The 17726-nt window shown below is 34.7% G+C and overlaps 1 protein-coding gene across 1 annotated transcript; it reads right to left on the bottom strand.

Moving 5' to 3' along the window:
* On the bottom strand, nucleotides 1–900 carry LOC100916742 (taste receptor type 2 member 134-like). Its single transcript, XM_003771696.1, has one exon. It carries the CDS (start codon nucleotides 898–900, stop codon nucleotides 1–3), a length of 900 nt encoding a protein of 299 aa, XP_003771744.1.
* Between the last annotated feature and the right edge of the window lie 16826 nt (nucleotides 901–17726).

The raw sequence follows: 17726 nt of genomic DNA, 5'->3' as shown, positions 1-17726 counted from the left end.
TTATGCAGACTCTGGATCATGAAGCATCTTCTTCAGAGCTCTTCTTAGTTTTGAGGTGTTCAGGATTAGGAAAGCAGGATGGATGGAGATACCAGCATACGTCACTACCTCCCTTATCCAAAACCAAGAACTGCAAACTGATATAGGTGCTGTGGTAGTGATGATCAAAGGCAAAAGGTATGATGTAAAGAGGATGAGAAAAAAGAAAAGAGATTTCAGGGTTATAATGTGGACCTGCATCCTTGGATCCTGAGGATCAGCACTATGGTGCTCCATGTTCCCCAAGTGTTGGCACAGGGAGGAAGTGAGCAGGATGATGGAAACCAGGAAAACAAAGAAAGGAATTAACAAAATAAATAGTTGCAGAGGCAAGAAAAAATGTATCTGGAATGCACGTATATTAGCATTCAAAATGGTCTTTTCCGAGTAATTCCCAATGACTGGAAATTGCAAAACGTGATAGCCTTTTACAAAAGACAGAATGGATATCAAAATGGATAGCACTAGGGACCACAACAGTAACCAAGGGACAAATCGGGAAATTCTCCACTTCAGCCAAAAGAAGATTGAGTGATTGAAGGAAGAAAGTTTCACACAGTAGAAAACGGCAAGCAAGGTGGTGAACCAGAATGTGGTTACATTAGGAAGATTCCACATCATTCCCAAAAGTACACCTTTGCTAGGTGAGAAGAAATATGAGCAGAAGTCACTAATAATTGCTGTCCACTGTAGAAAGAAACGGGAGATGTCCAGGTTGGCCAGAATCATGTCACCAGGGGTTAGGGTCCAACATCGCATCCACTCTCTGCCCAGCACTACAATGATGAAACCATTTCCTATAATTTCTACCACAGACTCCAGGAGAAAGATCATGAAAAAAACAATGAGGAGGCTGGGCATTCTTTCTCTCCTGAAGATCTGCTGAGATCCAGCTGCTGACAGGGACACCTTCCCCAGAAGAAATCTAGTAGGAGGCCAGATTCTCCAAGGATTCAGCAACTCTTTGCTTTATGCAGAACCCCAACTGGAAGAGAAAGTGGAGGCTCAAATTGTGCCTAATGTAGTTTAGAAAAGAATCCTACCACCTCTGTGGATGCAAATCTGGCCCCACCAGTCACTGAACCCAGTCTTTATTTGTTTATCTTCAATTTGCCTGTTGCTTGCCAGAGCTAGAGCCAAGGAAATATCGAGATTTAGCCTACTGAGCCTGGTACCTTTCAAAATCTCCTCCAAAAGATATACTTGTTCCTTGACCAAGCTGCTTCCCTCCCTTAGATCTAGCTTTAAGGCTACCCTAGACTTCCTTCCTCCTGTTCTTCTAGTGACACCCTTAACTACTTCTCTCCCTCTTCTTCTGTCTGTAATGTAAAAACTTAGTTGTCCATTCATGTCCTGTATTCACACATCTATTGTTCTCTGTGACTAGTATACCAAATCCTTCCTTATAGGTATCAAGTTGACAATAAACCATATAATCAGTTCAAATCCTGACTCTGCCAATAGCTAAACTTCCTGACATCTCTGGGTCTCATTTCTCACTTCTATAATGAGGGGACTGGGCTATCTGATCAATGAGAGTTCTTCCAACATTAAATCAATGGTTCTATCACATCATAGTTCTATGATAATAGTTCAGATCAGTCCATTCAGGAATTGGGAAAATGGATGGATAGGCCAAGGGAAAACCTGTTCTAGCAAGAGGAGTGAGAGGACAAAATGGAAGAGGGCCTGTGAGCACAAACAGCCCACTTTATATAACCAGTGAAAGAGAGTTAAGGGACGATGAGGAACAAATTTAAAAGGAACAGTGACAGGGGAACTAAGGAGAGAGGAAACAAATGGGAATACTTGTGTTACACTGAAACTATGTCTCTCAAATTTTTAAATCATCACAGTTATGGCAACCAGACTAACAGATAGTTAAAGTAAATATCTGATTTGAGGGCTCCCAGGAAATGCTCTTTCCCTTGAGTACTCAATAGATGAAACTGTCACTAAAGAAAAGGACTTTTCCTGAGAAATTTCAAGTTGAGATTTTAACTTTTTCCTTACTCTGAAACTTCTGGTGTCCTAACCTTTTATCACCTCTGGGTAAGTATATACATACACACACATATGTATGTATGTATTATGTATGTATGTACGTATGTATGTATGTGTGTGTTCTGAGTGCTTGAACTATAATCTTTCTGAATGTTTACTCTCAACAGTAAGGAATGATCTCAACACAGTTGAAGAGACATCGATTGCTCTAATGCACACAGATTTTTGGAGCTGCCTATGAGTGATGTGGGTGAAAAAAGACCCCAGGTTCTTGGTAGTTGGGCAGGTCATAGAGGAACATTAACAGGAGAGGTCCTGAATTCTACTGGTCAAACTATTCCCAGAGGCAAACAGGGAGGAGCACTGACAGGATTATCTCTTTAAATGGACATTTTGTTCTTAAGTAAACCTTATGTTACCCTTAAGTGGGCCTTTATTGAAGGAGACCCTTGATGAATTTCTTGTCAAATTCCTTGTTTTGACAAAATTTATCATTTCCCCACAATTACTATATCCAGTCTGAAGACTAAGTTGTGATGTCAATCCCCAGGTTTTCTCCTATAAAAGAACCTACAAAATGTCCACTTCTTTGATAATTCTTTTTAGGACACTGATTCCTTTTAGATTTATTCCAGTAACTAAGGGCTAGTTCATTAGGAACTTAGCCTGCCTACTCTTGCTAATGGCGAATCCCTCTAGAGAACTTATTCCATCATCATTCCCTTTCTTAATTGCTAAAATTCCTTTTGGAAATTAGCCCACTGTCAACAGAGTAATAAAATTTTTGCCTCTTAATTTGGAGATAGTCTAAACCTAAAAATTCTTTTGAAACAACATGTGATACCCAAAGCCCCCATATATTTTGGGGGTCCAACCCCCAACATTTGGTGGCCTGTACAAGGGAGCCCTGAAACCCCAAAATACGTGTAGATGTTTAGTGCTTCTGTACCTTTTTACCCACATTAGGAGGTTTGCATACTCTGTGGAACAGGGGCCTGTAACCATTTCAGTCTTGTCCAGCAGCATGGTCCAAACTCTTTTTGCAGGAGAGTTCCAGTAGAAGAGCCCTAGATTCTGGCAGGAAATGTAATGCTCTTTCCAAAAAAATTTTTGAGGGTTCCATTTAACAGGGCTTGATATCAGAACTAAAGCCATTGTGAGAGTACATTGTATGTTTTTGTCTGTGTTTTGTCTCTGGCTTTGGTATATATGGTCTATATTTACTAGGTAGGGGTTACAAAGTAAGACTTATCTGTTTAAAAAGAATGATTGCAAATTTTGGAGGGGGAACCAGAGAGTTTTCTCTTTAAGCACTTCCTTAAAGTCCCAGTTTTTGCCAAGGTTGCCCCCAAACCTCAGTTGTGGTCAGTGAGGGCTGAAGAGAGAAAACTACCTCTGATTTTTTAATGGACAAGTGGAGTAAAATTCAAATTCATCTAAAGTGAAACAAAATAAGATAATAGGAAAAGCCAGTACCAGATATGGCAGGTTAAGAGTAGCCTTGAATGAATTTGAAAGGGAATACTTACTGGGAATCTAATAAAATCCTGAGAGATGAGGCTGAGTAGAGACTAGAAAAACTATGGGAAAAAACCTATTTTGACTAGATAAAAGATGGGACCTTGATTTTTTTAGTCAGATGAACATTTTGAAGCTGATTTCTGGAGAGAAGACTTTCAAATGGCAATTGAGGTTAAGTGACTTGCCCAGGGTCACACAGCTAGGAGGTCAAATTTGAACTCAGGTCTTCCTGACTTCAGGGCTGGCACTCTATCCACTCCACCTACTAGCTTCCCCCTTGTGGTTTTAAAGGAAAAGAGATTTAGAAGAAACAACCTGTGTAGAAGATGAGGAAAGAACAATTAATCCCATCCTTTTGTCACATGGAAGTTTGACTCCTCTGTGAGAAGGATTTAGAATGGTGAAACATTCGGACAGCAATAGACCCAGACAGAGTCTCTCTCCTCTCCTTTTCTGACTGTGACCAGAGTTGGAGAGAAAGATGAGAAGACAGATAAGGAAATATTAGAAATTAGTGGAATATGGTGCAGACTGGGATGGGGATGGAAAATTAATTAAGGAAAAATTTTGTAGCTTGATTTGAAGGACAATACAGGCAATTTTATGAAGCTAGGAGAAATTTGATAAGCAAAGTATTGCTAAGTGTGATAATTAAAATCTGTGCAACCCTTGGGAATAATGTGAACTCCAATGTTCCCATGGAACCCACCCTGTTCCTATTGTCCACCTTATCTCACACAAAAGGGAGGCCATGTTCCTGGGACTGTTATCTTGTCAGCATGACCAAAGCTTGCCTAAACCAACAAATCAGAAAGGACCTGCTAGACAAGGGCCTCTTGCTTCTCCAGAGCAGGCCCACTAGAGCACACTCTTGCCAGACAAGAAAGCTTTGTGATGAAAGCACCCTCATTATCATGCCTTAGAATATCCTTGCTCCTAGATTTCCATTATGTACTTGCTGACCTAGAAATAACACTCAGGCTAGTTAGTTCTCTCCTAGGATCCTCCCTAACTTCCCCCTAACTTTCTAGATTCCCACCTTCACCTTGGCCATTAAAAGAAAGGCACTATGAGGAAAACAAACAGAGTACTTCACAGAGGGACTTAATCCTGAAAAGAACTGAGTAAAGATCTTCATCATGAGCACATATTTTATAGGGAAAATATAATGCTGGGAGCATCTCAGGGGAGGAGGAGAAGGACCAGGGAAGAATTTGGTAGCTCAGATGGATGGATCATGGAGGAGCCAGGCCAGGTCCCAGAACTGTCTAAAAGATATGCTAATCAATACCTCAAAGATTATTTAAAGATGCCTACAGGTTGAAGGGATAGACAATGGAGGCTGATAAAAAAAAGTCTTAACAATCACTCTATACAAACAGGATAGTCTGGGACTTGGTTAAACCAGAAAGTTAATTAGGATCTTCCTGAAAAGGAAAAGAGTAAGCTCAAATTCCACAGCAGTGGGTCATTAAAGTGTAGTGATTTGACTTCAGTTAGAAACTAGAAATCATAAAGGAAAAGATTTTTAGACATCAGTCTGTAACCAGCTATAGCCTAAAAGTAAAGTTAGATAGTCATCTGGTTAATCATGTCTACTATCTTTTAAGGTAAATCTGTAGGAAGATTTTATTAAATCTAACAGTACATAAATATTAGATATGGTAAAGATATCAAATATTGTGATAAGTAAATAAAATCATATATTTCCTTCTACTGTTTATTTATTATTTAAGTAATTGTGAAAACACTGAAAGTTTCTGACTAAGGAAACTGGTCAGTCCTTATCAGCATTAAATCAAATTCCTTAGGTCTCTTTGCCTGGGCCAAAAACAACAATACAACTTGGAGTCTTCAGAAATTTTCGTCCAGCATGTTTTATTCTAACTTGATGATAACAGGTGTGATTTCAAATGTTTTATAAAATTTTATATGTATTTCCTACTATATTTAGCTTGCAATTCCCAGGAGGATAGGAATGGGGAGTTAGAATGCTATTTATCTAATAAGTTTCAAAGATAGATGCAGGATATTCCAGTTCTTTAAAGAAGCAGATCAAAAATTTAAGGAACTGGAAATAGAAACTGGAAATTGTCATCAGAAGCCTTTAAAAAAGGTGGGAGGGGAGAGATAACATTAATTTATGGATGATGCTCTTTTTCTTTTAAAGTGATAAGAGTTTGTTTGGGGCCTTAGAAATTAAAATGTAACCATTAACAATTATGAATCTGGATTTGATTTGATTTAAGCCAAATTTTGTCCTGAAGAAAATAAGAACCAAGTCTAAGAATACTCTCCTTTTTAGAATTATTGTGGTAAATTACAACCAAACACAAAAATATATTTGTTTGACATTGAGATATTTACTAGCTGTAGTCCCAAAAATTTCAGTTCACTGTTATATAAGGGGATAATAATAGAACCCACTTCCCAGGGTTATTGTGAGGATCACATGATTGTAAAATGCTTGGCACAGTGTTTGGTGCAGGGCAAATAACTTTCAATAAGAGGAAGGTGGTACTTAGGAATTTGTGATTATTATATATATTTGTACATATATATATTAGGAATTAATGTTATTATGGTAAATTTTAGATTTATTTATGTTACATAAAGTCATTTTACACCAATTTAGTTTTACTAAATTCCAGTTTTAAAGATTTATTTTTTGTTTTAAGGTTGAATAAGAGAAAGATCTGTCATTTAAGGGGTTTCTACCTAATTTACTTTATGAAACTTTAATAAGTACAAAAACACAAAGGGAAAATCGGAAAAATATAAAATTGTCCATTTGAGGCTCAGAAGTCCCATCTCATACAATTGACTGGTTCTTGGAACACCATCTGATGCACTTCTCTGGTCTAGGTGTAGTCTCAAAAGTTTCCACCATAAAGAAAAACTGCTATAAGTATTTTAGAACATTTAAGTTATTTCCTTTCTCCCCTAATTATATTCAGAAATAAACCAAATGGTGATATTGCTGGGTCAAAAGACACTGGTAATTTTATATTTCTTTGGGCCTAATTCCAGATTGCTCTCCAAAATGGTTAGATCCATTCACAATTCCACCAACAAGGAATTAGTGTCCTCATTTCTCCACATTTCTTCCAAAATGTATTATTTTTCCCTTCTGTCATTTTAGCCAATCTCAAAGTTGGAAAATAATATCTGAAACTGAATTTAAAGTCTTTCAGACTCCAAGTCCAACACTCTATCCATTTGAGAGAAATGCTACAACAAAGAGACCTAATTCAGTTTCAAATGATCAATGATGGACAGAAGCAGCTACACCCAAAGAAAGAACACTGGGAAATGAATGTGAACTGTTTGAATTTTCGTTTTTCTTCCCGGGTTATTTTTACCTTCTGAATCCAATTCTCCCTGTGCAACAAGAGAACTGTTTGGTTCTGCACACATATATTGTATCTAGTATATACTGCGACATATTCAACATATATAGGACTGCTTGCCATCTAGGGGAGGGGGTGGAGGGAGAGAGGGGAAAAATCAGAACAGAAGTGAGTGCAAGGGATAATGTTGTAAAAAATTATCCTGGCATGGGTTCTGTCAATAAATAGTTATTATAATAAATAAAATAAAATAAAATAAAACAAAAGAGACAGACAGAGAGAGAGAGAGAGAGATGCTACAGAATGACTCACAAGATTATGCTAGCCTTGTCTTCCATAAATTTAGGCCTAATTCATATGGGCCATCCATCACTGTTGCTCCAGAGTTATTTTTCATCCTTTGCTAATCTCTTAGCACATACCCTAAAATGGCTATTTCAAAATTTCTCTGTTCTTTAAGCTCCTAATTCATCTAATATTTAATTTTATCTTCTTCCCAAACTTTTGAAATCTGAAGGCTTGCCCAAACTGATATTGTTTTAAAGCATTTTTCCAGTTTTTCAAATGTTATTTCATTTTTTTCTTTTTTTCTTTTTATTTTCAAAATATATGCATGAATAGTTTTCAACATTCACCCTTGCAAAACTTTGTGTTCCAAATTTTTTTCTCCCTCCCTTCCCCCACTCCCTCCCTTAAACAGTAATTGAATATATGTTAATCTTGTGCAGTTCTTCTATACATGTTTCCATCGTTATCATGTTGCACAAGAAAAATCAGATTAAAAAGGGGAAAAAAGGTGTTCTCTCATTTCTTAATGACACCATTGGGTAGCATAAAGATGATGAGCCTTAGGACCAGAGAAGATTTGGGTTCAAAAATCTGGTTCTACTTTTGTTGTTGTTCAATCATTTTTAGATGAATCCAACTCTTCATGACTCCACTTGGGTTTTTCTTGGCCAAGACATTGATAATGAAGATATACCTCACCATAGAAATATGCCCTATCTTGCACCCTAAAAGTGATCTCACTTCTCTATGAAGGAATTAATTCAGTTCAATAAACATTTGTTAAGCACTTACTTAATATATCAGGCACTGTACTAAACACTGAAAACATAAATAAGAAAAAGACATGAAAGAAACTTAACACTCTTATGGGGAAAAACAATATACAAAAGGAAATAAAAGGGGAAAAAGAGATAGGGAGAAGGAAGCCATGAAGCCATACACAGGAACATGATGATACTGAAGTCAAACCAAGTAGAGCAAATGGAAAGAATTGAAGATCTGGCTACACATTCTGGTCTTCTTTAAATAGAGATAGTATGGGAGGAATTTGTGCTCTACCATCTAGCCTTCCAAACAGAGGGAAGAGATTACTGAGAATATTGATGAGATATAAGTACCAAAGTTGATTAGTCTTCAGATGATGAATTCCCAGATGATTATCTTTCCCTGGGAACATGATGATGGTGGAGAAGAATCTGAGAAGTGAATGTGGTAGGAAATGATTATAGGAATACATCCATATATACATACATATACAAATATATAAATTTTATACATAATTATATATATATCATATTATTACATTATTTTATATTATGTCATATTTAATATGTACCTAATTTATGTTATAAATATAGTTGTATATTATACATTATAGAACTAGATTATATATAATATGATTATTATTTATAATATGATCATATATATTATATATAACATAGAAATGCATCGAATAATTAGTACAATCTCTATATTGGTGCCAATCTACTATATTCCTCTCCTGGTATGAACATATGTAGAGCCTGGTATTAATTATGAGTGTCAAAGTTAGCAAGGACGTTGATAAACTGAACAGTATCTCGAGGAGGACAACAAGAATGTAGAACCTCAAGATGATGCTGTATGAGAATTGGTTGAAAGTAGTTAGAGCATTTCCTGAAAAAGACAAGACTTAGGGAAGTTATGATAGCTGGTTTCAAGTTTTTAATGGGTTGTTTTCCGGACAAGGGAATTAAATCTGTCCTGCCTTTCCCCAAAGGTGAAAATAAGGAACACTGGATGAAAATTGCAACAAACTAAGGTGGGATAATAGGTAAGATGAGAAATAATCATTTTAGAAATATAAAGGGAAAGGTCTTTTTTCATTTCACCAGCCTATGAGAATAAAGAAAAAGTGATATATTGAAGAAAATTATATTAAAGAAGTAGGGAGACCTATAATTAGGAAATTCTTGAAATTTTTTTCACACTTTTGTGTTAGACATATTATTTTCACCCAAGAATTCATCCTGTGTTGCTTCAGTGATCTCAGAAAAACACGGAAATGAAGTGAAGCTATTTGAAATCTGCTATTGCCAAGAATTCAACATCATAAAGTCATTCTGCTCCTTCGCAGTTCTTCCATTAGCTTCATGGTCCCAAAGGGAACCAGCATTATTTACTGTCATCATTTCTGGACTATGAGGGCATTTATGGACCCTCAGTTCTTCAGGCTCATTTCTTCTTTTTCAGTACTTCTCACTGCCACTAGATGGTAGTCATTAAACATATCCCAATAAGTAACCTTAAGGAAGAACTTGTCATAAATTACTCCTATCACCACAAACCCTCATCCTCCTCACACCTCAGATGTGCTCTTCTATAATTATAGAAACTTGATTAGTAATTCATTTGTTATAAATTACAAATAATAATGAATGTTTTGCTTTTAAAAATTAAAATACTTTTATGATTAGAAAAAATAACAAGAACCAAATAACAAAAATTGTAATTCAATTCAACAAGAAAAATGCTTTGCAAATTGTTATCTATTTGCCCTTATTTGGTCATCACAATTTTGGGAAGTGGGTATTATTGTTATTCCATTTTAAAGAGGAAGAAACAAATTATCCTGGCATGGGTTCTGTCAATAAAAAGTTATTATAATAAAAAACAAAAAATAAAGAGGAAGAAACAGACAGGCAGAAATTAAATGACTTATCCAGGATCACACCCAGCCTCTAGTACATGTGTGAGGCTGAGTTTAAAATGAGGTCCTCCTGATTCCAAGTACAGTGTGCTGTCCATTTAGGAGAGGTGCTAAAGGGGCAAATCATCAGCTATATGTAAAATACCTTGGGAACAATGCAAGATGTAAATAAAAAAGCAACACAGTTCCTACTGTTAAAGAGTTTACATTTTTGTGGAGGGGGGGAGAAAAAACAGGGGTGAGAGTGCCATGATAGAGAAAGAAAGAGACAGAGATGGAGAGTGACAGAGAGAGATACAGAGCACTAGAGAGACAGACAGAGACAGAGACAGAGATAGAGTGTATGTTGTAGAGAGAGAGAGACAGAGCGATAGAGAGCGCGAACTAGAGAAAAAGAAAGAAAGACAGAGAGGAGGATCTAAAAAGTCCTTGTGCAAGAGAGACACCTGAGATGTATCTAGAAAGAAGCTAAGGATTCCAAGAGACAGAGATAACAGAGAAGAAGGTGCATTGAGGGGCTATTTAAGGAAAGCCTGGGAAGCATAGGATGAATTGGTATATCCTAGATATATTAGTAGCCATGTACATGAATGGAAGAGTATAAGGTGAAATGGGCGAACTACATAGATGAGAGTCAGGTTGCAGGGGAGTTTTAAAATTGTCAGACAAACTATTTTATATTTTTCCTTGGACCAGAGAACTACTAAAGATTTTTTTTTTAATGAGGATTACTAAAACAAGGAATATTGGATTTGGAACCAAAGTTCAAGCCTTGTCATGTGATCTTCAGCAGATCATAGATAAGAGAGTTAAAAAGGACCTCAGATGCCATCTGGTCTAGTCCCTTCAACCCTTCTATTTCCAAGTCTGATAAGTAGGTAATTCTTATTTTTACCCCCACTTGACAGATGAGGAAATTGAGGCTGGAGTAACTTGTACTGTTAGTAGATATGTAAGTCATCATTTAAACTCCACCCTGTCCACTAGGACCCTTTGCTAACAACATATGCCATGTGTGTATCTCACAGATACTTGTAAAGCAGACACAAAAGAAAATATAATCATAAAGAATGAAGAAAATGAGATTGAGAAAATATTTTAGCTCATCTTCAAGAGGGAAGAGAGAAGACTAGGAAGAGCAGATCAATACTCTGAGGTTTCTTAGTACATTTTTCATTATTGTTTATACATTTATATATGACATATTTATATAGATTCTGTTTACTTTATTGTGCATCAGTTCACAAAAGTCTCCCCAAGTTTCTTTAAAACTATTCTTTTCACCACTTCTTACAGTGAAATAGTATTCCTTTCCACTCATATAACATTCTTTGTTTAGACATGTCCCAATTGATGGGTACTCCTCAAGATCCAAGTGGTGTTCCCATACTTCTAGAAGAATCACAAAAAGATTTTTGCCTCCAAAATATCTTCCTCCATATTATCTGATATTTTTCACTAAAATATTCCATCTGGTTAATGAGCTTTTCTTAAAAAAAAAAAAAAAAAACATAATCCCTAAGAGGATTGGAAGAAAAGAGCGGTATTTTTCGCTTTCATTAATTCTCAGTTCTATAAATTTGTTGTACCAGATGGCTTCTTTCCTCAATATTTCTCAAATAACCCCCAACATCTGTAGAATCAGATGTTTTGGTGACTAGCTAGAGATAAGAACAATATGAGAAAGACTAAAAAGGAGAGAAAATTTGGGGAAATTGGCATGTCAGGGAAAGGACAGACTTAGGCTATAGGCAAGATAGTGTGGGTGTTGAAGTAGACAGATGACTGAATGTAGGCAGAGTGCCTGAAGAACAGAAGAGGGAAAAAGAGAGTCTCAGGGATAAAAAGAAATGTACAGAAAGAATGGCACATAGTCAATTTTCCCTAGTTAGTAAGCATGTCCATGACCAATCCATTCCCTATTCTTTTCCCAGAGATAATGTAGAAAGTAGAAAGTTAGAAAATGTCATTCAAACAAGCAATCAACAGCTATATGAAAAAATGCTCTAAATCACTATTAAAGAAAACAACCCTGAGATTCCACCTCATACCCACCAAATTGGTGAAAATAACACAAAAAGAAAGTGACAATTGTTGGAGGCACTTTGTGAAATTAAGCATCCTGGTGGGTTTTTGAAAGAGCTAGGAACTGGCCCAATTATGCTGGAAAGCAGTTTGGAACCAGGTCCAAAAGATCATTATGCTATGCATCCCTTTTGTCTATCTTTACAATATACTATGCTTGCACCCCAAAAGCATGAAAGTGGAATACATGTACATGTATGTATGTGTATATAATGTGCATGTGTGTGCTTATATATAATGTGTGTCTATATGCATGTATATGTATATGTGTATATGAAGCTCTTTTTTTTTTTTTTTTTTTGAAGCAAGAATTAGAGTGAAAAAGAATACTCATCAACTAGTGAATGTCTAAACAAGGAATGTTATATGAATGGAAAGGAATATTATTTCACGGTAAGAAATGGTAAACAGAACAGTTTTACAAAAAAGATTATTATGAATTGATGCACAGTGAAGTAAGCAGAACCCATACAAATATATCATATGTAATGTGCATAAGGAAAGCTGTTAAAAAAAAAAAAAAAAAACTTTGACCAACTTAAGAACTCCAATCAATGCAACAAATTAGCCACAATACCAGAGAACAAATGATAAAGCATGCACTAATGTCTGAATAGAGATTATAGAAACAAGGTACACAATGAAATGGCATTTGTGTGGCTTTGTTTTGATTGAACACATTTATCTGTTAACAGGATCTTTTTCTAATTTGGAAAAGGCAGACTCAGGAAGTTAGTGATAGTGTTCCTCACTCCTCAAAATAAAGAAATGAAACAAAAGAGGATCTTTAAAGTATGCAAAAGGAAATTAAGAAGCATAAATAAGAGTTTTTTAAATCATATTTTAAATTCATTATATAGAGAGAAATATATGTACACATACATGTATTATTATAAATGTGTATTGTATACCAACACAATATTTTTATCTTTCTCTGAACCTCTGTATATTTTTGATATCCCAACATATATGCTAACATATTTATATTTTCATATGTGTATGTATTCAAGTTCTATGAAAAAGGAACTCGGTTTCACATGTCATCATTTTTTGTTCTACTTTGTATGTAAAAACATGTTCTCTTTCTTTTGTATTCATTAAATTCAGAATGAAAAAGAAAAAGTTTAAAAAGAAAATCTGGATCCAGAAAAAATAAGAAGTCCCATGGTACCATCTAAGCACAGGTCATCAAACTTTTTAAATAGGGGGCCAGTTCACTGTCCCTCAAACTGTTGGAGGGCCGGACTATAGTAAAAACAAAAACTTTGTTTTGTGGGCCTTTAAATAAAGAAACTTCATAGCCCTGGATGAGGGGGATAAGCGTCCTTAGCTGCTGCATCTGGCCTGCGGGCCAGTAGTTTGAGGACCCCTGAAAGTATCTAATTTCTTAATCTAATGTGGCTGAGCAAAGGAGGGAAGAGAGGCTAGAGGTTTGTTTGTTTGTTTAAATAAATCATTTAGATCTAGACAGAATTTCTGAAATACATATTTTAAATATCATTGAAAATGAGCAAAGGATCATGAGAGTTAATAAGTGCAAATGCCCTTCTTTGAGAGAGAGACAGAGACAGAGACAGAGACAGAGACAGAGAGAGAACAAAATCATAGGCCAGTGAACTTAGTTGGATTCTTCAGAAAATTCTTGAACATATTATTAGAGATGGTAGTAACCACCCTAAAAAAGGAAACTGGCAGTTACCATAAGGTTGTAGAATTTAGAGCTAAAAGGAATCTCAATGATCATCTACTTCAGAGGTCTCAAACATGCAGCCATACAGTCCACAATATTCCTCACTGCTACCCAAACAGATTAAAATATTATTGATAAATATTTAACAAAACAAATAAAAACATAATAAAACATGTTAATATATGGTGATAAAAGTATCTTTACTATGTTTATGGAGAAATTGGATTAGATAATAACAGTTAATAACAGATAATAGAAAATAATAGTTAACAACAATTAGATGGATTCAGAAATGTTCCCATGATAATTCAATATTAATGTAACCAGATATGTCCAGTAGAGCATCCATGGCTCCATACTTGGCTCTGTTTGTCTAAATTTTCATCAGTGATAGCATGCTCAGAAAATTTAAAGATGATACAATGTTGTGAGAAATAGCTAACAAGATAAATAAGATAGTTCATTAGCAAGCCAGTCACTAAATGAACTTTTATCAAATACTAATTATGTGCCAGGAACTCATTAAGCACTAGGAATACAAATAAAGTAGAAAACATAGAATCTGTTCCCAAACAACTCACATTCTAATAATTCTAATGTGACAATAACTACATAAACATAAGCTATATATATGTATAGATACATTTATAAAGACATCCTCAAAAAACCCTTAACAAATCAAGCCATTCCATTTAGCTATCATCCCATATCTTATTAGTTTCCTTTACTGGATCTTCATCCAGATCATGCCCACTAACTACAATTATCTAACAGATTCTTCTCTTTATTTTTCTATACTATTTTATTAGTTGATATCATTAGATTTCATGGTTTCAAGTATCATCCCTATGCTAGTGATAATATCTCCTAATTCAACTTCTTTCTGACCTCCAGAATTCCATCTCCAATTATCTACTAGACATCTCAAACTAGATGTCCTACAGACATTTTTAACTCAACATGTTCAAAAAGGTTGTAACTAATTTTTCCCACTTTTTCTTCCCATCTTCCAAATACCTTCTCTATTATCATTGGGACTAAGACCATTCTTCCAGTCACCCAAGAACATAACTTAGTTGTCATCCTCAACTCTTCATATTTCTTTTACTCTCATAAGTCTATTTCTAAGGGCTGTGGATTTTACCATTATCACATCTTTCTCATATGCCTCCTTTTCTGCTTTGACATCACCACCACTTTAGGGCAGACCCTCATCACCTCATGCTGAGACTATAGCAATAGCCCACTGGTTGGGGTCTTTGCTACAACTCTCTTCCCATTCCAATTCATCATCCATCTATGTCAAAGTTATCTTTCTAAAACTCAGGTGTGACCATGTCATATTTACACACTTCAACTCAGTAAACTCCAGTGGTTCTCTGTCATCTCAAGGATTAACTATAATACTCTGCATAGCATTTAAAACCCTTTATAACCTGTCCTTCACATAAACACATTTGCCAAATTTCTCATACTTCACATTTCATGATATGCTCTGCAGTACAGGGACACTGGTCTTCTAGATAGCATTCCTTGGATAAGACAATCCATAATCAGAATCCATATATTTTCACTGGCTGTTCCACTTGCCTGGAATTCTCACTTCTCACCTCTACCTTCTGGTTTCTTTGGTTTCCTTTAAGTTTTAACTAATATCCCACTTCTTCAAGAAACCTTTCCAAATCCCCCCTCCATTCCTTAATTGCCTTCCTTCCATTAATCATTTCCAACTTACCTTGTGTATAACTTGTTTGTATATAGCTATTTTCATGTTGCTTCCCTAACTACACACTGAGTTCCTTGGGAGCAAGGATTGTCTTTTGCCTCTCCTTGGAGTGCTTGATGCAGTAACTGGCACATAGTATGCACTTTATAAATGTTTATCAACTAAATTTCTCAATGTTTGTTACAGAAACAATTTTCTTTTTAAACTTTCATGTTCATTTATGTGTTTGTCAAGTAGATGTTTTTGAAGCTATGTCAAGAAAGATGAACTATTAACGGTTGCAAAGGATTAGCCTGGTATTATTGTAACATAGCTATAAGATGGTAAAGTGCAAGAGAATATGCTATTTTATCAACAGTTAATAGGACATACAATTGAGGGAGATAATTTTAACCTAATTAATTCATAATAATGAATTTGAAGGAAAATAAATCAAAAGATCCTCATAGAATTTATGGAGATGGAGCAGTATCAGTAATTCAGAAATTTGAGGATATTGTGTGCATGTTAAAAAAAATTAACATGAAATGAGGACACTGCAACATACACAACAACATTAATATCAAAGAGAATGTCACCACTTAAAACTATCAGTTAATGTTTTCAAAATAATAAATTTTGTAAAATCAAGACAAATTTTAATTTTTTATCATTTTATGAAGAGAGATGTATATCACGTTTGATACACTTTAAACATATACAGATGTTAGATGACTTTCCTGTGGAAAAGTTATTATTTATCTATTTGAATTGAAAAAAAGAATTAGTTGCAATCTTTTTTGAACATCTTTTTCAACTGAGAGACTATGTGAGGCATCAAATAGTATGTCATGGCTAAATATTAGCACATATATCAGACATTGTTTCAAAAAATAATAAATTCTATTTATCATTACAAGGCAAGACTATAAATATATTCAATGATACAACAAAAATATTCAAAGATAAGGCAAAAAATTCAAAATCCAAATCAAATTAATATGTGATTGTTATATATCATACTAAATTTCTCCAAATCATTATTTCATTTAAAATATTATTTTTATTCAACAAAAATATAAAGAAATTCAATCCAAAGTCTAGCAGATTATGCTAAGCATATAAAGTCTAACTGAAGTACTTCTTTTGATTTTTATGGACTATTCAATATAAAATATTTTAATTTTATAATTAAAATTTAAAATTTTATATTTAGTTTTCAATTGAGTTTTTAAATTATATATTATAAATTTAAATTTTGAGTTTTTGAAGATGAAAGTAATCATTTTAATTATTATAAGTTCTAATAATATTAAATACCCTTGGGGATTCACAAAACATTAGTTGTTGTTGTCAAAATAAGGTCAAAAACCAAAAAATAGTTGGAGCCACTTGAAGAGATCTGATTAAAACTCAATCTTGAATTCAAGTTACTTGTGCAACTTAGGAGTAATTTCATTTCCTTAGGTTTCATTTTCTTCCTATGTAAATGAGTGACTTCTAAGGTCCTGTCAGCTCTAAATCAAAGAAGATTCTATAAATTGTCTCCCTCCCAGAAAAAAAAAAAAAACACACACAAACAAAAAACAAAACAACAACAACAACAACAAGCTCTATTCCTTGAAATTTGTCTCTAATGTCCTCTTCTAATATCTGGTATTTTCTCTAGAACCTAAGCTTACCTTCCATAATTAATGTTCTAACCAAGATTTCTTCATATTGATTTTTTAAAGAGTTTCTATCCTAACCAAAACAAAAGGCCTTAAAATAACATTTAAACAGAAATTTTAAATTTGTATAATAGAAAAATAAAGTGGTCTTATCACATGGACATTTTGATAGAAAAAATATCTGTAACATTCTTGAAGATTTGGTTTTAGAATGACAACCCAGAGGGGACCTTTTTGAGGGTTGTTTGAAGAAAGTCACTATGGTCATTTCAAAAAGAAAGAAAATGTCCTTTGAAAGCTGCATGATTATATTTCTTTGCTTAGAAGAATAGAACATACTGACAAGGATGAAAGATGACAGGAAGACAACCACTGTATTCCAAATGTCAGGAGACAAGAGGACCTCCTAAAGGCTGGATGGAGACCCATTCTGGTGAATTCAAAAGAAGATAAAAAGGAAACAGGATGGGTAAGCATAGACAGGGATCAATAAGGCTTCATTGACATCAGATATTCTTAAATCCATGAGCTCACAGATTCATTTGGATATATGTATGGGAATAATAAGGAAAATATTTAATTTTTATCTGGACTTCAAAAGGATGAAAACTTTGAAGTCAAAGAATATGTTCTGTTTCACTCCTTAGTAGGATCTTTTCTTTGGTATAAGAGAGAGTTGCATATG

This window comes from Sarcophilus harrisii, chromosome 5, assembly GCF_902635505.1.
Source record: "Sarcophilus harrisii chromosome 5, mSarHar1.11, whole genome shotgun sequence".
Taxonomy (NCBI): Eukaryota; Metazoa; Chordata; class Mammalia; order Dasyuromorphia; family Dasyuridae; genus Sarcophilus; species Sarcophilus harrisii.
This window is presented reverse-complemented; position numbering and strand designations above follow the sequence as displayed.

Coding starts and splice junctions, on each gene's coding strand:
- LOC100916742 (XM_003771696.1), bottom strand. CDS start 900: ATGCCCAGCCTCCTCATTGTTTTTTTCATGATCTTTCTCCTGGAGTCT.